At 33.5% G+C, this 24,866-nt stretch overlaps 1 protein-coding gene across 36 annotated transcripts in view; it reads left to right on the top strand.

Annotated features, from left to right (window-relative positions):
- The window catches only part of LOC106876215 (roundabout homolog 2), a 1,018,579-nt gene that overhangs the window by 791,221 nt on the left and 202,492 nt on the right, over window positions 1-24,866 (top strand). For 10 of the 36 annotated variants that reach the window (XM_089352292.1, XM_089352305.1, XM_089352310.1 and 7 more), the window contains exons 19-20: window positions 2,628-2,660; window positions 22,653-22,667. The exons of 20 other annotated variants lie outside the window; for them this stretch is intronic. In XM_089352292.1, coding sequence (XP_089208418.1) covers window positions 2,628-2,660; window positions 22,653-22,667 — 48 coding nt within the window. The remainder of the gene's footprint in view (window positions 1-2,627; window positions 2,661-22,652; window positions 22,668-24,866) is intronic. 6 more of the 36 variants (XM_089352294.1, XM_089352293.1, XM_089352319.1 and 3 more) reach the window with 2 other exon arrangements.

Below are 24,866 nucleotides of genomic sequence, written 5' to 3'. Positions count from 1 at the left end.
AGACTGTTCTCTAACATAGTCCAGTATTACATTGATATTTGATGTTTAAGATTTACAACAACCCTAGAAATTAGCTATATTATGTAAGTGGTTAAGATTTTATCTATAAGATAGGTAAAACACTTGGAAGTACAAGTAAGATAGTAGAAGTGAACAAATATATCTCCATGAAAGAAATGTTTCACCTTACAACAAATATATTCCTATGAGAGAAATTATTACAAGTAAGCCCTACAAGTAGGCCATATTTGTAAATGTCTTCTGTGTATAATTTATCTAAAATCTTAACCATCTATTTTATAGCTAATTACTGTATACACACATATTTATAGGCAGCTAAAATTTTTATCTACAACATATCTTCAGTTATATCTGGAAGTGGAATATCATCATCACCATCATGATCATCATCATTTGGTTTGGTAGAGTGGAAGAATTGGTAAATTAGAGGGCAAGATACCCTGCAATATTTACGTATGTCCCTTTGGATTCTATGTTCAAATTTTATTGATGTCAGCTTTGCTTTCATCCTTCTTAAAATAAAAACAAGTCAAGTATAAAGTTGATTTCATTGACCATACCCATCTCCATAAATTTGAGACCTTGTGTTGGAAATTACCATTATTATTATTATTATTATTATGAAGGTGGAGAGCTAACAGAATCATTACCATGCTAGAAAATATGTTTAGTGGTATTTCTTCCGTCCTTATGTTCTGAGTTGAAATTCTGCCAGGATTGGGTTTGCTTTTCATCCTTTCGGGGTCAATGGAATAAGTACCAGTTGTACACTGGAGTTGATGTAATCTACTGACCCCCACCACCCAATATTTCAGGCCTTGTGCCTGTAGTAGAAAGTATTTCGTCTGTCTTCATGTTCTGGTTTCGAATTCCACCGATGTCGACTGTGTGTTTCATCCTTTCAGAGTCAATAAATTAAGTACCAGTTAAGTACTGGAGTTGATATAGTCAAATATTCCCTCCCCACCAAAAAATTTCAGGCCTTGTGCTTAAAATAGAAAGAACTATTATTATCATTATTGTTATTATTATTATTATTATTATTATTATTACTACCATTATTATGAAGGTGGCAAGCTAGCAGAATCATTAGCACACCAGACAAAATGCTTAGTGGCCGTTCTTTTTGTTTTATGTTCTGAGTTCAAATTCAAATGCTGTCAAGGTCAACTTTGCCTTTCATATTTTCGGAGTCAATATAATCAACTTAATTCCTCCCCCGAAATTGATGGCCTGATGTCAAAATTTAAAACCATTATAATTGTTGTTGTTGTTGCTGTCGTTATTATTATTATTATTATTATTATTATTAAGGTAGCGAGCTGGCAGAATCATTAGCATGTCAGGCGAAATGCTTAATGGTATTTTGTCTATTGCTACGTTCCAAGTTCAAATTCTGCCAAAGTCGACTTTGCCTTTCATCCTTTTGTGGTTGATAAATTTAGTACCAGTCGAGTACTGGGGTCGATGTGATTGATTCCCCCCTCCCCACAAAAATCCAGGCCTTGTCCCTACAATAGAAGTGATTATTATTATTATTATTATTATTATTATTATTAACAACATGCCAAGCTGGCAGGAGCATTAGTAAACTGGACACAATGCTTAGTGGCATTTCTATTTTATATTCTGAGTTCAAATACTGCTGAGGTTGACTTTGTCTTTAATCCTCTCAGGGTTGATAAAATAAATACTAGCCAAGCAATGGGGTTTGTGCAATCACCTTACCTAACCCACTTAAAATTGCTGCTCTTGTGCCAGGATTTGAAACCGTTATGATAGTGAGCTGTTGAGATCATTACCACACCAGGAAAAAAAAGCTTAACATCGTTTCTTTTGGCTCTTTATTGTTCTGAGTTCAAATGCTACTGAGGTCAACTTTACGTTTCATCTTTTGGAGTTGATAAAATAAGTACCAGTTGAGCACTAGGGTTGATGTCATCAACTTTCCTTCCCCTCAAAATTGCTGGCCTTGTGCCAGAATTAGAAAGGATTATTATTAATACTAAAGGCATGAGCTGACAGAATTGTTAGAGTACTGAAAAAAACTGCTTTGCTACATTTGTTCCAGCTCTTTACATGTTGAGTTCAGATCCCTCCAAGGTCAATTTTGCCCTTCATCTTTCAAGGGTTGATTAACCCCATCTCCTTAAAATTGTTGGTAGACTCAGTAAAGCACTTAACAAAGTATGATACAGTATTTAGTCATGTCCTCCTTCTAAATTTTGGGTTTAAATTCCAGCAGAGTCTTCTTTGCTTTTTATTCTTCTGGGGTCAATAAAGTAAACAGTAGTGATGTATTGGGTTTGATGAGATTGATCACTCCCCACCCCAAAATGTATGGGCTTGTGCCAATGAAAAAAGTATATTATTAGCTGCCTCTCATATCGTACCAAATCCTCAGTGTTAAAATCTCTTCCCACAGCTTTTAGTATCTCCTCTCCTGCCATCCACCACTCACTCTTTTCCATGTTTTACTTCTGCTTCTCTTTCTCTCTCTCTCCCCTTCTTCCCCCATTCTCTCTTTCTCCCTCTCTTTCTGTGTATCGCTTCCTTATTAGCTTTACCAGTTATTTTTACTGTGATTTTTCCCTGTCCTTGTCCAGATATGCTGTTGTACCTGCTGGCTATATGAAATGGTGAGCTAAACCGGTGATCAATTGCTTTCCTTTTTTTCTATTTCAAATCACACTCCTCTGCCAACACCTTCTCTACACTGACACCATCACTGCCACCACACCTCTCTTCCTACTTAGTTTATTTCTTTATTTTTGTTGTTTTTTTTTCTTTCTGCATTCTTCCTTTTATATCTGTTTACTTTCTTTTAATTCTTTATTGTTGTATTCCTACCCATCTCAGCATCTTCTATTTCCAGGCAAATTTCAAAATTTATTTTTGATTGTTTTTTTTTTTTCGGTTCTGTATTTTCTTAAAGTTTTTTTTTTAAACTATTTTATTATTTCTTATCAGTCAAGTGTTAGATGGTGTCATGTGTCTGTAAGCTGTACTCTAGAAACCAAACCTGTGGGCTAGGTTTCAAATCCTCACAATTCTCTTTCACTTAAACCTCCAATACAACAACCATTTTTCCCTCTTCTTCTCCTTCTTCCTCCTTCCTCTTCAGAAAAAGCATGAAAAACGCAACCTCTTATCTTTCATTTTCCTCTTTTTAAATAAACCTTTAGTCTTGTTGCTTACATAGCATATTATTATTATTATTATTATTATTATTATTATTATTATTATTATTATTACTATTATTATTGTTGTTGTTGTTATTGATTGTTCTGTACTTCCTTATCTATACTTCTTAGTTTTTTTTTTATCTTGGAAAGTTTGCAACATATTGTTTATTTGAGTTATGTAGTAGTAGTAGTTGTAGTAGTAGTTGTAGTAGTAGTAGTCGTAGTTTTTGTCATTGCAGAGTAATTTCTCTTTCTTTCCTTTTTATTTTTGTTGCATTTTCTTCATGTTTCTCTTCCAAACCACCATGACCACCACTAGTGGAATGTTTTTATTTATATATTTATTTTGCATTCTTTTGAAATTATCATTCACATGTTGATTATATATTCGTTTTGCATGGAAAGGTAAAATATCGCAATGATTATTGTGAACCAGTTTTCTCTACTAGAGTTATTTATTCATTTATTCAATGAATTAATTTCTGTAGGCTGGAAAACAGTATTTTTCTTTCTCTCTCTTTTATTTCCTTTAACCCTTTCAATGCCAATCATCTTGATAGCATAACTGATTCCATTATACAAAACCTCTCGTTTCAAAGTGTTCATATTTAAATTAACATTTCATCATAATTTTATGTAAGAACTTTTTTGCATTATGTTTCAAGCACCAGTTTGATAATGATAAAAGTTAGTTAATTTGATTAAATTCCTCCCATTTCTTAATTATTTTCAAAATTAATTGAAATATATAGAAAGTGATTTTCATAAGAAATATATAATCACACGAGGGTGAAACAATATTATTAATTCACTTTTGTGTTTCATTTCATGATTTTTTTTTTTTTAAGTATGATCCAATTCTGCAATGCCATAAGCTCTCATACAATAATTATGAATAAACAAGTAGTATAAAATTAGAAATCAAGGAAGATTCAAAATACCATTGTTGATAAAAAGAAGTGGTGTACTGGGTTATTGACAACATTATCATTGGCTCAAACACTGCTCAAACATAGACATTGTGTTATTCTCATAAGCAAAACACATTATTCTGCTTTTCTCACTTTTTCAATACAACAATAAATTTCATTCCTACTTCTGGGTTAGTTGCTTAATCCAGATCAGTTCTAATCAAGCCATCACGTGACCATATTCATAAGTTTTGATTACACTGTGTAACATGATTTTTGTCCTTGGGTAGCAACTGTTATTTCTGATTTGCTTAGCCCTTTCAGACTTTGCTTTTATTACATTTATTCAAACCTATAAGAATCTCTCTCGATAGATGGCTATGATGTTCCCCCACTGATCCTGCTCATGATTAGAGGTGCACATATTGTCAGCCACTCAGGGACATGCTCAAGTGGTTAAGGTCAAGCAACTGACAAGCAAATCTGTGGTATTGAGCAGAATATTTGCTATAATGATATTTCTGCTTCAGTAACTCAGTGCTGAATCTGTTTGCAATGTAATGCAAAATAGGTCAGTTTGAAAACATTGATGTCCAGATCACAAAATCAAAGTTTGAAGAGAATAGTAGTCATTTGATTTCTAGGTAGAAGCAAATAGAAAATAAGACTTACTGGCCAAAGACAAAAAAAAATACAGTGTTACAGTGTTATTTAATCTTAGAGTATCTAAGACCACATTTTCTATTGTTTACTTTTCCTTTTTTTTTTTTAAATATGATGGGCTGAGATTTGCAGGAGATTTTACTGCTGTTTGTAGCAAGTCTAATAATCATATAAATGTTCTTTCAAGACTGAAAAGATAACTGTGGGAAAAACATTAAACTCTGATCTTGTGTTTAAAAAATACTTATTTTGGTAATATGAAAATATGCAAATTTACCAAAAACTTCACCACCCATGGCTTAATAGTCATGGGGAAATAGATGTGAAATAGAGAAATGAATAGAAAATGATACTGTTGATAATAAAAGTAATAAAATTATTGAAAATATGAAAAAATAGTGTACTTTTATGTGTCATCAAATGAAATAGGGACAACTTTGGAGGCAGGGCTTATAATTATAGACAATATACTACCCAGAACTTCACTCTCTATTTCATTTTACAGTATACCAAGTTATACTTGTTTTCTGTTTATTTGCAACCCAATTCCAGTCAATGTTGATAACTCTTAGCCTACTAATTTTAGTGACTAACCTTGTGAACCAATGAGGGACTTTCTATACTGTTGGTCAACTTGTTTGCATTACCAGCAAGATTTCCCTCAAATTACTCCCCCATATCTAGAATAAAGAAGGATATATTGGACAATGTAATCCCTAGTATATGACCATTGATCACAGGTCTCTTTGATCTATACTGAGCTTGGGCTAAACTACAAAACCTGTCAGATGGGTAAAATTATCCAATCTTCTTCTGCCCCTTATACAGTTTCTGCTATTTGAAATGAGTTTTTATTTGGGCTTTCTTGTTGAATTAGAAATTGCTGGTTTCTAATGATACTTCAAATAAGTTTAATTCCTGAAACTTCTGTGTTTATCTTCCATCTCTATCTGATATTCTACCCAGAAATATATTTACCTGACAATAGTTAAACTTGCACCCCACTCTCTCTCTCTCTCTCTCTCTCTCTCTCTCTAACTATTTCCCCTCTTCCTTTCCCCCTCTCTTATCTATTCCTCCATCTCTGCTTAATCTCTTCTCTATCAATCTGCTTTGCTCTCCCCCCCCCCCCCACACTCCTAATATTTGATATTTCTACCATATCTTTTTATCTTCTTTCTACATATCCATGAAACATAGAAATGAGAAAATCAGAGTATTGATGGCTGGAAGCTTCAATTTTAATAAGTTAACAAACTAATGCATAGTACTTTCTTTCTCCTGTTGTAAATTTGTTCAAACATGCACACACACACACACACACTTTCTCTCTTTCTCTCTCTCTATCTTTCTCTCTCTCTCTCTCTCTCTCTCTCACACACACACACTCGCTCACACACACACACATACACACACTTTCACACACACACACACACATTCACTCTCAAGCATAGTTGTAATTTTGTTTTATTTAGGTATATAAATGCTAAAGTAATCAATGCACAGCTTTGGTAAAAGAGAGTGTAGAAAATGTCACATGTGTTAATAGCTAACTATGTAGCTACACAGTTATTCTATTCTCTTTCCTATCGCTGTTTCACATCCATTCAGGATAACTAGTGGCCCCATTTGGATACCTTTGCAAAACTATAGTGTGTTCAACCTGTCTATCTATCTGTTTCTACGTGCGCGTGTGTGTGTTGGTATATTGTTGGCTATTTAGCACCAAATCAACCCTGATCAAGCAGACCTACATTCAAAGCCATTTCCACCCTGACTAGCCATCCTTTTCATTGGCACAATATACCTAGGTCCACATTAACTAGTACATCTGTCTTTTCTAAGATGGTTGGGTATGATTTGAAGGAAATTTCACTGCTAGTTTTAAGAGATCAAAATCTTTTTTTTTGTGTTACATCATCATCGTTTAACGTTTGTCTTCCATGCTGGCATGGGTGGGACAGTTTGACAGGAGCTAGCCAGGCAGAAGCCTGCACCCATTACCTATGTGGATGTTAACAATTCCTCAGTTAACATATATACATGTGTGTGTGTGTGTGTGTGTTTAGTTGGAGGAATAACTTGACCCATACCATGGCTTCATGTGGCTATCTGAGTAAATACGAGTAACCTTCAGTTGGAGATGCATACTTGCTGGCTCTAATTGCTAGTGTCAATTATGAGAAGAGTTCTTATTGTTCAGTCAAAAGAACTATGTATTTACTGGATTATAGTATAAGTGGTTGAGTATTCCAAAGACACGAGGAAGAGACAAAACTGCCCCCTCTAAATCACCAGCTTTTGTTCATCTGATAGTTTCCCACATATTTGTTTACCTAGTTCCTCTTACAAGGTTCAGGTTGACCTCAACCTGTCATAAAAGACACTTGCTGAAAGAATGTTTTTTAACTGATTAGCAATGGCTGTGCTTACACACAAACATACGTATGCATGTCTGTGTGGCGCCAATTGCAATAGAGGAGAAATGAATCTCTTATAATAACAAGTCTTAAATAATTAATAATCCATGTTAAAACATTGACAAATTAATCCTCAACAGACAAGGTGAAGATTCCTATGCATCTTACTTAAAACTCTTAAGTAATGTTTGAAACTACAGATATTACAATTTCTAAAATTAAACCCCAACCAGTCTGTTTATGCAGTCAGGCTTTGCCAAATTGATTTCAATGGGATTTACTTGTAATAAACTTGTGCTTTGACAATAATGACAATGATAAACAATGCTATTTATTTTGATTACATATATGGTCAATATTTTTGAGAAGTTATGGATGTAACTGATAGAGAAAGGGAATGATAAGTTTTGTGAGGAATGAGGTATTAATGATTGAGTTAAGAGAAGCATCAGTATCTGTGACTGTCAATCAGCACTACAGTAAATATAGATACATACATATATATCTCCCTCAAATCTGTTATTTCTAGCATTCTGATCATCTTAAAAAAGGAAAAGCAAATTATATATTGCACTTTGTCTGAATGAAAGATGTGTGGAATGTTTGGGTCAGAAGTCTATTTGATGAGAGAAACCTATGGATAAACACAACTGACATTTATTTTATGCACTTCTGTATGAATCTGTATGGCATTTCAAATAATTTTATCTTGTTTAACTTTGTCAGCCCTGCGCTTGTATTAGTATAAATACAGGCTGTTTATTTGTTATTGGCTGCAAGCTAACTTCACTATGTCATATGATAGGCTGGCTCTTCAGTATTGATAGAGAAAATCAGTATGTCACTCAAATCAGTGATGTTACCAAATATATTTGTCATTACAAATCCAATATTATATTTTAGTAATACTTAATATCTTTCAAGCATATTTATATCTTATAGAGTTAAAGCAGTAGATTGGCAGATCATTTGGGTTAACCAGAATGTCTCATTGGATTTGTTGTGGCCAAATCATTAGTGTTAAACAGAATGCCTCACTGTATTTGTTGTGGCTCTTTACATTTGAAATAAATTCTACTGTGATCAAACTTGCCTTCCATTATTTCAAAGTTGTCAACGTCATTGTTTAGCATGCTTTTTCTATGCTGGCATGGGTTGGGTGATTTGTTAAGAGCTAACCAGCCTGAGAGCTGTCCAGACTCCAATTGTCTGTTTTGGCATGGTCTCTACAGTTATATGCCCTTTTTAATATCAACCACTTTACAGAGTGTGCTGGGTGCTTTTTACATGCCACCGTAAAAAGGGATAAAATAAATTAACTGTTGAAAATAGAATTGGCAGAATTCTTAGAATATAAAACAAATTACTATGCAGTATTTGTTGTGGTCCTATATCTTCTGAATTTACCTGCAGTAGTATGGTACCAAGGACATGTCAGTCCTATCTCTTTCTCTTGGACAACATTGGCAGCATGGAGAAGAGAGATTTGCTGCATGGACAATATTGGCAGCATGGAGAAGAGAGATTTGCTGCATGGACAACCATAGGTTTTCTATATAAAGAATTTTCTTAGGCTAACATTCTGGAGAGGAATTTTCCTACTTTGGATACAAGTTCAGATCTGTAAAGTTCATTTATCTCTATAATGTTGCATTATATTGTTCAAAATTGCATTGTAATGTTTGTTTCTATTTTACCCTTCTGTGTTAAAGTACTAGTTAAGTAGAGAAACTGATTTAGTCAATTAACTTCTCTTAAATTTATGTCCTTATGCCTCTTTTAGAAGCAATTATTATGATCCAATGTAATCTTGATTCTGTGACATTCTTTAATTGACTCTAAATAGCAGTTCTTCTCTTTGAGTACTATATATACTGTGTAAATATACATTTTATCTCTTTTTTTTTTTTCAATTTCTATGTAAACGCCTACACTTTTTTAACCAGTCTCTTCAATGTTCCCCCTTTATCTGATGCTTGTAAAGCAAATAACTGAAATCATTATTATTATGTTAAGTAAGGTGGTGAGCTGATGGAGTCGTTAACACAATGGATGAAATGCTTAGCAGTATTTTGCCCATTGCTACATTCTGAGCTCAAATTCCACCAGGGTCAACTTTGCTTTTCATCCTTTTGGGGTCAATAGATTAAGTGCCAATGAAACACTGGGGTCAGTGTTATCAACTAATCCCCCCTCCTCAAATTTCAGGCCTTGTGCCTTTAGTAGAAAGGATTATTATTATGTTAAGCACCAGACAAAATACCTAATACTACTTGTTCTGGCATTTTATGCTCTGAATTCAAATCCTACTATGATCAATTTTGCACACTTGTATTCCTCCAGGGTTGATAAAATAACATACCATTCAAATTCTGGGTTGATGGTCTCAACTCTCTGCTCCCCAAAATTGCTGGCCTTGTGTCTGTGAAAGACATCATTAAGATGTTGGGGTTTGACAGAATCATTAGAGCATCAGACAAAATGTTTTATGGTCTGAGTTCTAATCCAATCAAAGTCAACTTTAACTTTCTGCAATAGGGGTTGATAAATTAAAATGCTACTCAAGTATGGGGGTTGTAGGGTTGGGGAGGAATGTAAACAAAAAAAACAAAACTCCTTGTATCTAAGTCAAAAACAATTATTATTATTGTTTGTGCATGTGTTCTTAGTTTTTCAAGTTGTTTTAACCATGCTAAGGCCAAACTGGAGTACCATTGTTTTGTGTGTGTGTGTGTGTGTGTGTGTGTGTGTGTGTGTGTGTGTATGATGCTTGAAATTTAGGATTGCAGAAAATGTTTTCAATGAAACTATATTTTTATTTTATATTCATACCAGAAATTATCTCCACTTTCCCATCTTTCTCTATTGTTAGCATTATCATCACTGTAGTCATCATGATTATCATCATCATCATCATCATCATCACAATGTCCTTGACATCATAATTATCATCATAGTCATCATCATCATTCTAATCTTCATTACAGTAATCATCATCATTGTCATCATCAATACTATTTTGTTAGTAAGCTTCTTTATTCATTTTGTGACTAGTTGTTTGTTTTTGCTTCCAATATGTTTTTGAAAAATACTTAAAGCAAAACTCAAGTCTTTGAGGCAAAAGCATGATGAATAGAAACCCTTGAGAATCATAACATTTATAAGAACTTTTGAAAAAATTTTTTTGTTGTCTTTATTCCCCTTCTTTGTGCACAGAAAATTTACCCAATCTTTTGAGTGTGTGTGCATATGCATATATATAATCATCACCATTTAACATCTATTTACATGTGTGTGTGTGTGTGTGTGTATGTATGTATGTATTATATATACATAAATATATATATATATATACACACATATGCATATTTGTATGTATAAATGTAACGATGATGATATATATTATATATATGTGTATGTTTACATATGTATGTATGTGTGTATGTATGTATTATATGTATATATATATATACACATACATATGCATATTTGTATGTATAGATGTAACAATGATGATGATATATATTATATATATGTGTGTGTGTTTACATATGTGTGTATACACATACACACACATAGATACATATGTATGTATAAATATATATATATATATATATATATATATTAATTTAACCATTGTTGAATTTCCATGATACATCTTAAGTTTTATAAGACTTTTCTATCATATTAAAAGACTGATCCTTCTCATCTCTGAATCAACAACAGCAATTCATCTTGTCTTGATAAATACTTCCAGTTTTGCAGTTTATTCTGCTCTCTTTTATTACATTTCATTTTATTTTATAGATTTCTTTCTAAACATTTAAAAATTCTTCCTTAACTTTTATTTAACATCATCATATCAACATAATTCAGACTTGAAGTATCATATGCTTTTATTTGGTGAAAAAGAAAATGACAATGTGATTAAGTCTTTGAAAATTTCAACTTCTTTTGTTTGTCTACTCATTTATCATTGTGTGTGTGTGTGTGTGTGTGTGTGTGTGTGTGTGTGTGTGTGTGTGTGTGTTGTAATATCTGTGTCTTCAATAACATTATAAGTTATTGCACAAATTTTTATTCTTTGTTACTTTTTATCTTTAGTTTTCCTCTTCTCATTGTAAGTCATATTAATCCTTTTCTTAACTTCAATTTAATATAAATTATATTTTCAACATGTTTTTTTTTTAATATATTAATCAGTCAATCAATATTTATTTTAAGCAATAATATGACAGAATTATTAGAGTTGAAAATTTAAAATCATTTTCAAATATTTAGTTTTATCTCTAAAATTCTACCTACTTCTGAAATTGACTTCAATTTTCACTCCTCTGGGTATCAGCATTTGCCTTTTCATCTCTTTGGCACAAATAAAATAAATGCTAATTACAAACTAGAGTAGTTGAATCGACCAACTAACCTCAAGTGTTACAATTCTCCAGCCTCATGCTGAATTAATATTTTTAGAAACTAATATCTAATTCCACTCTTAGCATTTTGGGGTCATATCCTATTATAGACATCTTTGCATTAATATAATTTCTAGCAATGTACTGGGGTTAATTCAATTAACTGTACCAATTTGCTCATCAATACATATCAATATTAGGTTGCATTGATCAGATTTGAGGTCAGATACTTTGAATGAACAAAGTTGGGTAGCCTCTGTCAACTCTGCTATGAATATTTTGCAAGGTACACACAGTTGGATAAGATTGCATGGAGTTTTAGATATGAGAAGTACTGACAGTTCAAGCAAAGCCCCCATGTGTGTGTGTGTGTCCTCCTGCTTTTCCTTTCTGATAAAAGTCATTGCTCATCAGTATTTTCATCTCTCTGCAGCATGCAAACTTCCCCAAATTTTCAGACTTTGTTAACAGATTTTTTGCTGTCATTAGCCACTTCTAGTTTCTTCTGGTTTGGAATACTCTAAACAAGGTTTGTTGTTAGCTAACTTCTATCTACAATACCAAAGTAAAGATATTAATATTTCAACCAAGTGAGGTGGCAAACTGGCTGAATCTTCACCATGCCAGGCAAATGCTTAGCAGCATTTCATTTGTTTTTACCTTCTGAGCCCAAATTCCGCTGAGGTTGACTTTACTTTTCATCCTTTTGGGGTCACTAATATAAGTACCAGTTGAGCACTGCAGTTAATGTAATCAACTTACCCTCTCCCCCAAACTTGCTGGCCTTGTGCCAAAATTTGAAACAAATCTTTCAACCAAGCCTTGATGTTTTGAGGTAGTCTCTATCAGCTTTACTAAGGTAAAGCTATGCAATGGAAGTATCCGATTGAATGCTTCAACATGACAAGGGTGTTAGTTTACTCTTAGAGGAGCTATGCTTTCAAATATTGAAGGCCAAAATATATACTAGTTCATTCAAACATGAACTGTATGAATGTGGTAGTCATGATAAGTGCTCAGATTAACTGTTATTCCATCTGATAATTTATTCTATATCAATCATTCTAATTTGTTGTTTTGGTCCAGGTCTTCTATTACTGAGCAGACTTATGGCCAAAAGCTTTCCTGTTGTCCTTCTTCCTTTTTTTTTTTTTTTAGACATATTATTTATATACAAGACTGTATTGTTGGCTGTGTATTTCTTTTTCGAAGATGGTACCGCATGATTTAAGAAAACTATAACTGCTTCCCAAACCATATAGGGACCCCCCTCATTAGCTTTTATTGCTGATGTTATTGCCCTCTGTTTATCCCTGATCAAAGAGATATTGTACTCCAAGGGGTTCCATCCATGATTATCTCATCATTTCACTTTCAAAAACATCATATAGAAGTCTATATCATGTTTTCTACCTTTTGATTCTGGATGTGATATGGTGGTCAGGTGAGATTTGCAGGAAATATCACTGCTATTTCTAGAAAGCAAAACAATGTTATAGAGGTTCCTTCATTAGTTCATAACCCAGAGTCATAGTGGCATATGTTTTTCAAATACATAATCATGGAATGTTTACTAAAACTTAAGACATTTCTTTTCTCTAGAATTGAACATATGACCTGTGAATTCACAAAGTACACTCCACCTACACAGAGAGTCTACTTCTGAAAACAAGTTGAGAAATGCCTGCCTTAATAGATCTCAAATGATTCAGTGTTTAGTAATGGGTGATATGATTTATTGGGCTAATCTGCTTTGTTTGACAGTAATCTTTATAAATTGCTCCCAAATCATTGAACCAAACCATTGTTTGCAGCATAGCCATTACCAGTTGCAATTTTAATGTATTCTTGTCTTTATTCTCTTATTCTTCTGTCCAAAGAAAACTTCATCCAACCTTTCCCATCACTTGCAGGTTAAGGAGGTAGATAGTAGTAGTTTTGTTGCTTTTTTTGTTTTTATTTCTGTTTATCTCTTTTCAGTTTTTTTTTCTCTTGTGAAATTTTCTTATAACAATCAGAATAAGTAATGGTAGAATAAAGTATAAGTTTTTTTTTTCCTTTCTTTGTACAAAACTAAACATCACTTTGTGATAATCAAACCCATTTTGACTTATAATTTTTTATTATTTTTTTTTTATATTTTCACCTCTTTTTGAAACTGTTTCAAGCATCCTGTTTTTCATTCTGATGTAATTGCAATGGATAGCTTAAAAGAAGTTCGATATGTGCACATTGTTTCGTGTAGCCAGTGTCTGATTTTGATTGATTGGTTAATTTCTATCAGTGATTACTCAGCTATAAAGTGGATAGGTCAACAGCATGTTGGACAAGTGTCTTTTACCATATATTTGGGCTGACCTGAGTCTTATGAATGGAATTAGTTTAAAGGGAAACTATGCAGAAGTTTGTCAGATGGACTGTAACTATTTTGTTCTTCTTTGATAAACATATCTATCACATGCCTTAACAATACCACTTGATCCTTGGTGCATTTACTAGAGTCTACTGTGTTGCAAGCATCTGACCCACCAGATTTTGGATATGCTGCACCAGAGTATAAGTTGTAGTTTTTTCTCTGCTACTCTGTTGTTGGCTCTGCAAAAAAAAAAAAAAAGCTCTTGGTTGCTACCTTTCTCCTTTGCAGAAGGTATGAGAAGTTATTATAGAATGGAAAGAATTTGTAGTATAAATAACGAATATAATTAACAAAATGATATTCAAGAAAATATTATGTAATTACACTTTATTTAACACATAACTTACCAAAAGTATTTCTTATCTTTTATTTGTTTTGGGATTGAAACGGCAGCTATGATGAGGTATTGCCTTAAAGAATTTTTTAGTCAAATGAATCAATGCAAGTACTTTTTTTTAAGCCCGGTACTTATTCTGTTGATTCCCTTCATCAAAATGCTAAGTCATGGGGATGTGAATACATCTACACCATTTGTCAAATGGTGGTGGGAGACAAACACAGGCACATAGTCACACACGCACACACACATATGTATACATTTGGTTTCTTTCAGTTTCTGTCTACCAAATCAACTCACAAGGCTTTGGTTGTCCTAAGGCTATAGTAGAATACACATGCCCAAAGTGTTATGCAGTGGGACAGAACCCAGAACCATGTGGTTGGGAAACAAGCTTCTTGCCACACCTGCACCTATATAATATGTTCATTATTCTTTTGTTCTTTTACTTGTTTCAGTCATTTTGACTGCGGCCATGCTGGAGCACCACCATCTAGTCAAAGTAATCAATCTTAAGACTTTTCTTTGTTAGCCTGCTACTTATTCTATTGATATTTTTTACTGAACCGCTCAGTTATGGGGATGTAAACACACCAACATCAGTTGTCAAGCAATGGTGGGGGAGAGAAACATACTATATAAGTGCAGGTGTGGCTGTGTGGTAAGAGGCTTGCTTCCCAACCACATGGTTCTGAGTTCAATCCCACTGCATAGCACTTTGGGCAAGTAAATTCTACTCCTGCCTTGAGACGACCAAAGCAGTATATGAAGAAAAGAACTACCTTCTGAATGGTATTTGTATATATCGGACTGCACTGTCTAAAACACTCTTTTCTAATTTAAGACAGTAGGATGTAATTTGAGGAAAATTTGATTGCTATTTCTAGCAGTCTGAAAGACTATGTAAAGTTCACTCATTGACTCAAAATAAACATGGTTGTTGTAGTTTAACCCCCAGATTAACTCTGATCAAACAAATATTTGTGGGGTGCATTCTAGTCATAGTCATCTTATATTTTGTAAATTTGGAAGACAGACAGATTTGATTTGAAAGATTTTGCTACTGTTTCTAACGATTACAAATAAGTTCACTGCCATCAATTCACCATGAGGAAAGTTCACCACGAGAAAAGTTTACCGTGAAAATATATCTTTAGTATCTCATCATTAATAGTTAAAAACTATTTTATTGAATACATGATGGGGAATTGATAACAGTGAACTTTCCCTGTAGTGAATTGATGATGGAGAACTTACTGGACACAGTTTCTAACAGTGCTAGTGAGAGCTTCCTTGTTGGCAAAAACCAACATACATTGGTGTCATGTTACTTGTTGGACAAGCATTGAGATCACATAACTTGTTAGGTAGTTATATAGGTAAAAACATCTTTCTTACTCTCTGTCTTTCTCTTTCTCTTTTCTTATCTGTCTGTCTATCTAGGTAACTGTCTAACATTTTCTATTTCTTTCAGAGAATGGTTGGTGTAAGAGGCCTTGTGAGATATGTCATTTAGGGAGAATGTGATAGATAGTGAATGTGACAAGTAGAGTTTCAGTTATATATATAGAAATACTTATATTAGCATCATAACTATAGGGATATGAGTGTGACTGTGTATGTACATGTATGTGCGTGCATGTGTGTGTGTGCATGTATATATATATGTATACGCACAAATGTGAGTATATTCCACCAATATGTATATATATATATATATATATATATATATCATTGATTTTGAATCTGATCTGAGTCACTGCTGTTTTGATTCTCTGATGAAAGCAAAGGTCATTTATGAGTGTCATAAAAGTTTGAACATCAGAATGATGTAGTCTTAGCAAATCAATAACTGGTTTATGTAACAAATTTACAAAATCATTTTAAGGAGCGTAATGCAGAAGTATTTGTGTTCATATAAAACTGCACAAATTGATCTTAAATTTGAAATGCACTGATATTTTTAATATTCTTTCATAATATTTAGAATTTGTTGCTTTTGTTTATGCATATTTGATGTTTGTGTGTGTGTGTGTGTGTGTGTGTGTGTGTGTGTGTGTGTGTGTGTGTGTGTGTGTGTGTATGTATACATGCATGCATGTGTATATGTATTTGTGTGTGTTGTATATATAGATACATGAGTATGTGTGCTTATATATGTGTGTGTGTGTGTGTGTGTATATACACACACACATGCATAGGTGCAGGTATGGCTGTATGGTTAAGAATTCTGCTACCAAAACACCATGGCTTCAGGTTCAGTCCCACTGCATGACACCTTGGTCAAGTCTCTTCTATTATAGCCCCAGGCTGACCAAAGGTGTTTGAGTAGATTTTAAGCTTGGTAGACAGAAACTGAAAGAAGCTCATCATGTGTGTGTATATAGATAGATAGATAAATAGATGAGTAATAATTTTCTATTCAGGTACACACCTTGTAGTATGCCGATCACATGGTTGTTTTATGGTTTTATTTAACAGTTTTTTATTATCAGTGTATAACATATTGTTTCATTTACTTATTTTCATATTATATATTTTTTTTTTCGATTCTTGCTAAGTTATCTTACTACTTATATGAGAAGAGTTCTACATTATGACCCAGTTCCTTGGGTAGACATGTAGCACACTACAACTACCAAAATGTAGTGTAATAGAAGTAAGTGAAATAGAGATTAAAAAATGAGGAACCTTTTGACAAGTCACCTGAAGAGACATATTTGCACTTATGATGCACCACAACTGTTTGTACAGTATCTCACCTGCAAGGCACCTGTGCATGATGAGTCGAAACGATTGTAGTGAATAATAAAAAGTCTTGTGAATTCTAATTTCTTTCTCTCTCTCTCACACACACACACGCACACATATATAGGTGCAGGTGTAGCTGTGTGGTAAGAAGTTTGCTTCCCAACCATATGGTTCTGGGTTCAGTCCCACTGCATGGCACCCTGGGAAAGTGTCTTCTACTATAGCCTTGTGAGTGGATTGGGTAGATGGAAACTAAAAGAATCCTGTTGTATATATATATATGATATGTGTGTGTGTCTTGTCCCCCTATCATTTCTTGACAACCAATGTTGGTGTGTTTATGTTCCCAGAAATTAGTGGTTCAGCAAAAGAGACTGATAGAATAAATACTAGGTTTTAAAAAATAAGTCCTGGGGTTGATTTGTTTGACTAAGACCCTTCAAAGTGGTGCTCCAGCAAGGCCACAGTCAAATGACTGAAACAAGTAAAAGAATAAAAGAATATATGATATATATATATATATGTGTGTGTATATATATATATATATATATATACACACACACACACACACACACACACACACACACACACACATGTATATATGAATATATGTATCTACTTGTATATGCGTGTGTGTGTGAATGTGTATTTGTGTCTCCATCTGTTGACATCATGTGATATTTGTAAATGCATGTCACTGCCATACTATGAATAGTATTCAATTCCAATAATGTCTTACCAAGTGAAAATATTACGTTGCTTGGAAACAGGTGAGGGTTGGCAATAGGAAGGGTATCTGACTGTAGAATATATGCCTCACAAAACTCCATCCAACCCATGCAGGTATGGAAAAGCAGACATTAAACTCAGTTTAATGTCTGCTGTTGGGTCCTGGAACATAGGCCCTGTTAAACTGATGAAGATGATACATGTATATATATATGTGTGTGCGTGTGTATGTATCTATGTATGTGTATGTGTGTACATATATATATATATATATATATATATATATATATATACTTCAATATATAAATGTTCCTTGTTCATATCATATACCTCAAGGAACATAACAGAAGTCATACATGTATAATATACATACATTCACTCTCACACATTACATACATATATTATATATTCTCTTTACACACGTGTATCCAAATCCTGTCACTTTGCAATATTTTATAGAAACAATATACTAATAGTTGTCACGTACTGTAGTACTAGGTTGAATAAAGTGATATATTTTGTGCTATATGAATTGAATTCTCTGTATTCTCTCACTTGTAGATTCAAATACACACACACTAACTTCATATGTATGCACACAGCTTTGTGTTTGACTCTCATATGTGTTAATGTAATTATATAATAGAGGCTGAAGTAATAACACATTTACAAGTCTTGATAAGTTGTATATATATATCTGCAAACGTAACTTGTAAGCTGTGTAATGTTAGATTTAATTCTTCATTGCTTATCACCTCCATCAATGATGTGTTATAATGAAAGACAAACTCTGCTCTTTATGTTAAATACTCTACTTAAATGAACAAAAGTACTGAGTAAATAAATCTTCTTGTAACCAGATTGCTTCAGGAATTTATATCTCATCTTTGTATTTCTTTTTACCACATCCATCTTTCCATCAACTATATTTCAAGCAAAAAATTTCCATTTCTTTTAAATTATCTGGTGTGTTGCTCTGAATATACTATGTGATTCATTGATAGCTATTCTTCATGTTTTCTGATAATTAGTTGTTGGTGTTATTGTTGTTGTCATGTGCTATGGCACTCATGATCTATGACATTCCAGCCAAAATTATTCTGCTGTGGCTGTATGGTAGGAGTTTATTTCCCAACCACATAGTTCCACGTTCAGTCTCATTATTTGGCAACTTGAGCAAGTGTCTTCTATTATAGCTCCTGAACTAGTCTTGTGAATGGATTTTGTCTTTAATCTTATCAATGGATTTGGTAGATACATAATCTGAAAGAAGCTCATCATGTGCATGTATATCTTTGTGTATGTCTCCTGCTTCCTTTTGACAACTGGTATTGATTTGCTTATGTCCGTGTAACTTAGCAGTTCAGCAAAAGGGGACAATAGAATAAGTACGAAGCTTAAAAAGAAATGAATACTAATGTTGGTCAACTATTTAAAAATAAAACCTTTGAGGCAGTGTTCCAGCATGGCTGCAGTCCATTGACTGAAGCAAGTACAAAAAAAAAAAAGAGATTGTATATCTTGAGTTACATAATTTAATCTGTCCCCTTTTTTTTCAAAGTGTTTTTAAAGTTAGAATGTAAGGTGTTATTCAAGGTTGCTATTTCTTGCAGGTTCCACATTCACATAAAACGTGATCCTTTGGCTCACAAATTCAGTTACTATCTTGTGGATTCATAAAGCTGAAAGTTATGATTGAATGGATAGTAAAGGAGACAGGAGTCTCATTTTATTCTTTTACCAAACATTGAAGCTTTATTTTCTTTTTATGACTTAATATTTAGGAGTAACTGTGTCCATACATAACCATAGCAGGCTCTCTGTTATTGATGAGAATAATACAGTTGATGCTTAGCTGCAGCATATATAAATCAGAAGTCTGCAGGAAAATCAGGGTTAAAAGTATAGTGAAGGCCAGTGGTTCTCTACCATCTTTATCCGTAGACCTCCTTTGATTACTGTTTTATTCTGGTGGACCCCCATAGCCATTCGATGTTTAAAAACTAGTTTATAGTCACTTCTTTCAAAATTTCCATTTTGTTTTTCACATGTTCACTTGCGTAAGTTTGAAATAGCACTCTGAGAGAACATGTTTCATTGACCAGAAACATGTTAGACTATGTAAAACATTGGAGAAAGAAATGTACCTCTTTCCTGCAATAAATACATCTAAAGCAAAGTTTTTCATGAACCCTTAAAATATTACTGTGGATCCCCAATTTACTATTTTGCTCACATGGACCCTCAAAAGACTTATATGGAACACCAGGGGTCTCATGGACCCTGGTTGAGAATCACTGGGGTAGGCAAACAGTGATGGCAATGCAAATAGGATAAGCACTGGAACTCTGACTATGAAGTCAGTGTCAAATATTTTCTGCATAAGAATAATGGTTTAGAATTATTCTTTATGGTCTAGTTCAAAACATCATAATTGTTGTACTGATTTTATCACCCTATTTCAAAATACAACATGAATTACTTTGTGTTGAATATGCCACTTGTTCTGACTTTCATTCCCTCCTGGACAAAGATACAAGTCTATTCTAGAAAATAAATTATCTCAAAGTTGACAATTTTGCTGCTGTTGTTTATCCTTTGATCAGCTTTAAATAACGAATAAAGTCTATGACCAAAGGCGTTCCAGCTGTGAACATATCAAGCATTTTTGTATTTATATATATGTTTTTTTTTTCCATGACAACTTATCTTCGACTATATCATTTTATATATTCTTCTTCACCCCATCCTTTTATAGTAAATGCCATATAAGAGAAAATGTGGCTGCTATTTCTAACAAGTCAAGTGATTCTGTAGAACCTTACCCATTGGTTCATTTATAGTGAATTTTATAATAAATATGAGGAGTTAAACTTCACAAGTGAGCTGATACAACACTTCATTACTGTCTGTGACTGACAATAATTTTTCTATGAAATTTATTTTTATTGATCAAAAACTGTTGATTTAACTTGTATCTTTTTTATTTTTTGTATTGTTTTTGTTTTTAGATTTTAATTCACAAAGTTTCTTCACTCACTTTCTTCTCTCTATCTCTCGCTCTCCTCCCACCTCTAGTTGTTAAATTATTTCTCTTCATATATTTATTCATGTTTGTGTGTGTGCATCTTCTCTCTCTCTCTCTCTCTCTCTCTCTCTCTCTCTCTCTCTCTCTCTCTGTGGACTGGCTCCTGTGCAGGTGTTATGTAAAATACACCATTTTGAGCGTGGCCGTTGCCAGTACCGCCTGACTGGCCTTCATGCCGGTGGCACGTAAAAGCACTCACTACACTCTTGAAGTGGTTGGTGTTAGGAAGGGCATCCAGCTGTAGAAACTCTGCCAGATCAGATTGGAGCCTGGTGCAGCCATCTGGTTCACCAGTCCTCAGTCAAATCGTCCAACCCATGCTAGCATGGAAAGTGGACGTTAAACGATGATGATGATATTGAGACAGAGAGAGAGAGAGAGAGATGTGTATGTGTGTGTATATGTGTTTACATGTGTGTGTGTATAAATGTACCTATGTATGTGTGTGTACATGTCAGGCTCTTTCTTCCTGCCATTTCATCATATTGAACTTTTAATCCCTACACATTTTTTCTCTCTCCATATTTTTTTCTTCTCAATCCTTTCTGTAAAAGAGCACAAATTCAGAACACCAATGACTTTTCCATTCTTCCCAAGCATCTAAACTAATATAGTTGTTGTTCTTTCACATGTTTTTGTCTTTTGTTTTCTGTAAATTTGAACTATATATAATAATATAAATAATATTAATATATATATGCGTATATACATATGTATATGTACATACTTACATCTATACGCATATATATATATATATACATATATATATACATACATACATATGTGGGCACAGGACGTCACGAAACATGTACATGGAACATGAATTATTCTTTCAATCAATGAAAGACACAAATGGAAAACAAAACAAACAACATAAAGAATGATCCATCAGTTGTTGGCTGCTTTTCTAGTCTCGTATTTCGAGCATTTAACAACAATATACGCTTTTGATAAAACAGTTGCTCCCGCAAAGCAAATTAAATAAAATTTTGGATTTTGCAGAGGGTCAAAATTGGTGTGTATATATATATATATATATACACACACACACACACACACACACACACACACACTCATACACAGATTCATATGTTAATATGTATGTTTTATCATTTAGCATCTACTTTTCCATACTTGTCTGGGTCAGATGAAAATTGTTGAGGCTATTTTTTTACAAACAGATACCTTTCCTGTTTCAACTTCCTCCCCTCCTCCCATTTCCAAATAAGGTAATATTTCTCCATGGCCAGATATGGAAGGCTTGAAATGAGTAGAATTTTTGTTTGAGATTGGTACTCACTTGAGACTAATGAACAATGTCAAAACAAGAACATAACACACACACACATACATATATACATATACAATAGACTTCATTCTGTTTCCATATACCAAGTGTACTTTGTGCATTGTTCATCTATGTGTGTGTGTGTGTGCATTTGACAGTTTTCTTTAAGGTCAAGTTGTGTAATGTTGATTGTGATTCATATATAAAGGTATCAATTAAGGGTTTTATGGACCGATTCACATTGATTTTATAAACACTTTCACATAAAATTTGTTGCAATCAGTTTATATACATCTGCACACACATATGCGTGTACACACACACACACACACACACACACACACACACACTCTGTTGTATTTGCTGTCATTTTACATTTTCTATAACATTTTTATATTTGAATTTCTGTTTTCCCTTTCACTGCTTACCAGGACTTATCAATACAGGTAAGACTTCACATACCTATATGTTATGTATACCTAATTGCATATTTGAATATGTACACTTGTGCTGAGGTATATGTGTGTACATATATGTGTGTGTATATGTGTATATATATATGTGGGGGGGTATGTGTGTGAATGCATATATGTATAACAGATGTGTGCATGTGTGTGTGTGTGTGTGTGTTTGCTTTACATTTATTTTACCCATGTTATCATGAGTTCCAGTGGTTCACTTACATGGCATTGGTCAGCCTGAAGCTATAGTAGTAGACACTTCCCCAAAGGACCATGGAGTGGTGCTGAACCTGAAATTTTATGGTTGAGAAGTGAACTCTACCTATATACATTTGTATATGCATATGTACATGTGTGTGTGTGTGTGTACATATACATGTCTGTAGATATGTGAGTGTCTATATAGTGTCTTGATGGATCTGACTAAAGAGATGTGGTCAGTGGGCTCAATAAAATACCATTTGGACTCAGGCATAGACTTGATCACCCTAGGTTGGGTGGCCTGAGTGAGAGTGTGTTGTATAAACCAAAACACCCACTGATGAAGGCAAATGAAGCTCCAGGAAAAGATATTATAACAATGGAAATGGTAAAAGGAGGAGGATAAGAGTTGTAAAAAATCCTCCTGTTCTTCAGTTACTCTGTGTGTGTGTGTATAGTGAAAAGTTTTGTTGGAAAGATTTTTACCTTACATAGTGGGATGTAGTGAAAAATATAAGAAGAAAAATGTTCAGAGAATATATATTTTTTATGAGATAAAATATTTACATAGTCAACTGGTTTCACTTTTGGTAATCCTGACTAAGAAATTAGTGAAAATATTACAATTTCATGGTATCATAAGAAGTTTTTTGTCCATGTTGGTAGCACAAAAGTTGTTGTGCTACATGTGCATACATGTTTGTATGAGCATATTGCAAAATCAGAATTCAATGCTTAATAGTGGCTGTCCAATGAAGAAAGATACTGATACACTTTCTATGAGTAACACTCAGCAAGTCATGGACTGGTTCATCAAAAGACTCCTTCCCTAGTTTTTCCACACATCATTAACATAGAAAGAATGTATTTGCATTCATATTATCCCAACAGTGAAACTTTCTAATATTTAACTTAAATTCAGTACTTCTGGTTACAGTTGGTTGGGTATAAATTAGACATTGTGTGTGTGTGTATGTGTAAAAGCATACACATATACATGTATATATAAATTTTGAAATGAATACTTATTATTATCTTTTAATATATATTTTTTTTATACACATTCTTTTATTTCATAGAAAAGCAATGATCTGGCAGAATTATTAGCATGCCAGGCAAAATTTTTAGTAGCATTTTATCTGTGTTTATGTTCTGAGTTCAAATTTCACCAAGGGCAGCTTTGCCTTTCATCCTTTCGGAGTCAGTAAAATAATTACCAGTTGAACTCTGGGATCGATATAATCGACTTATCCCTTCCTCCAAGCTTTCTGGCCTGGTGCTAAAATTTAAAACCAATGTATATTTTATATACAAATATATTTTTTACATTCAGGAAACATTGATTTAATATAGAGCAGAAAGGATATATATCTTTATTATATCAAATAACAGAATACTCTGAGCTTCACCCTTGGCTTACCATAAGTGTAGTGATCAGTCGAGGATAAAACTCAGACTAGAGTATATCATGTCTTACTTTTATTTCATGCATCTTTTTAATGAGAAAAAGTATTTACTAGCATTTTGAGAAGGCAACATCAAAACGTGTTCTCAGCAACTACACTTTCAAAGGGTTCCATTCTGCTATTTTGAGATCCCTAGATTTATAACAGTGCTTCTCAACCATTTTTTACCTATGGACTCCTTTGATTCCTATTTCACTTGGATGGACCCTTCTAGCCATTTAATGTTTAAAAAACTTTAACAGCAAAATATTATATGGACCCCTTGGTGCCATATAGACTCCAGTTGAGTACAACTGATTTATAAAATTTTGTGGGTAATCCTCTATTAACTTAATCCCAGTCATTGTTTTTGTGCCTGTGTGTGTGTGTGTGTGATTGTTTGTTGTTTGCAAGCCTACAGACTTCAGAATGTCCTAGATTTTTTGTAAGAACGTTGATATGTTTTGGGGATCAGTAGTCTTACACTGGAAATGTCAGCTGAAAAATAATTTTGATAGGAATGTGTGATGCGTTAAAT

The sequence above is a fragment of the Octopus bimaculoides genome, chromosome 5 (genome assembly GCF_046866305.1).
Source record: "Octopus bimaculoides isolate indiv1 chromosome 5, ASM4686630v1, whole genome shotgun sequence".
NCBI classification, from domain to species: domain Eukaryota; kingdom Metazoa; phylum Mollusca; class Cephalopoda; order Octopoda; family Octopodidae; genus Octopus; species Octopus bimaculoides.
Note: the sequence above shows the minus strand (reverse complement) of the source record. Positions and strands in the feature narration are given on the sequence as shown.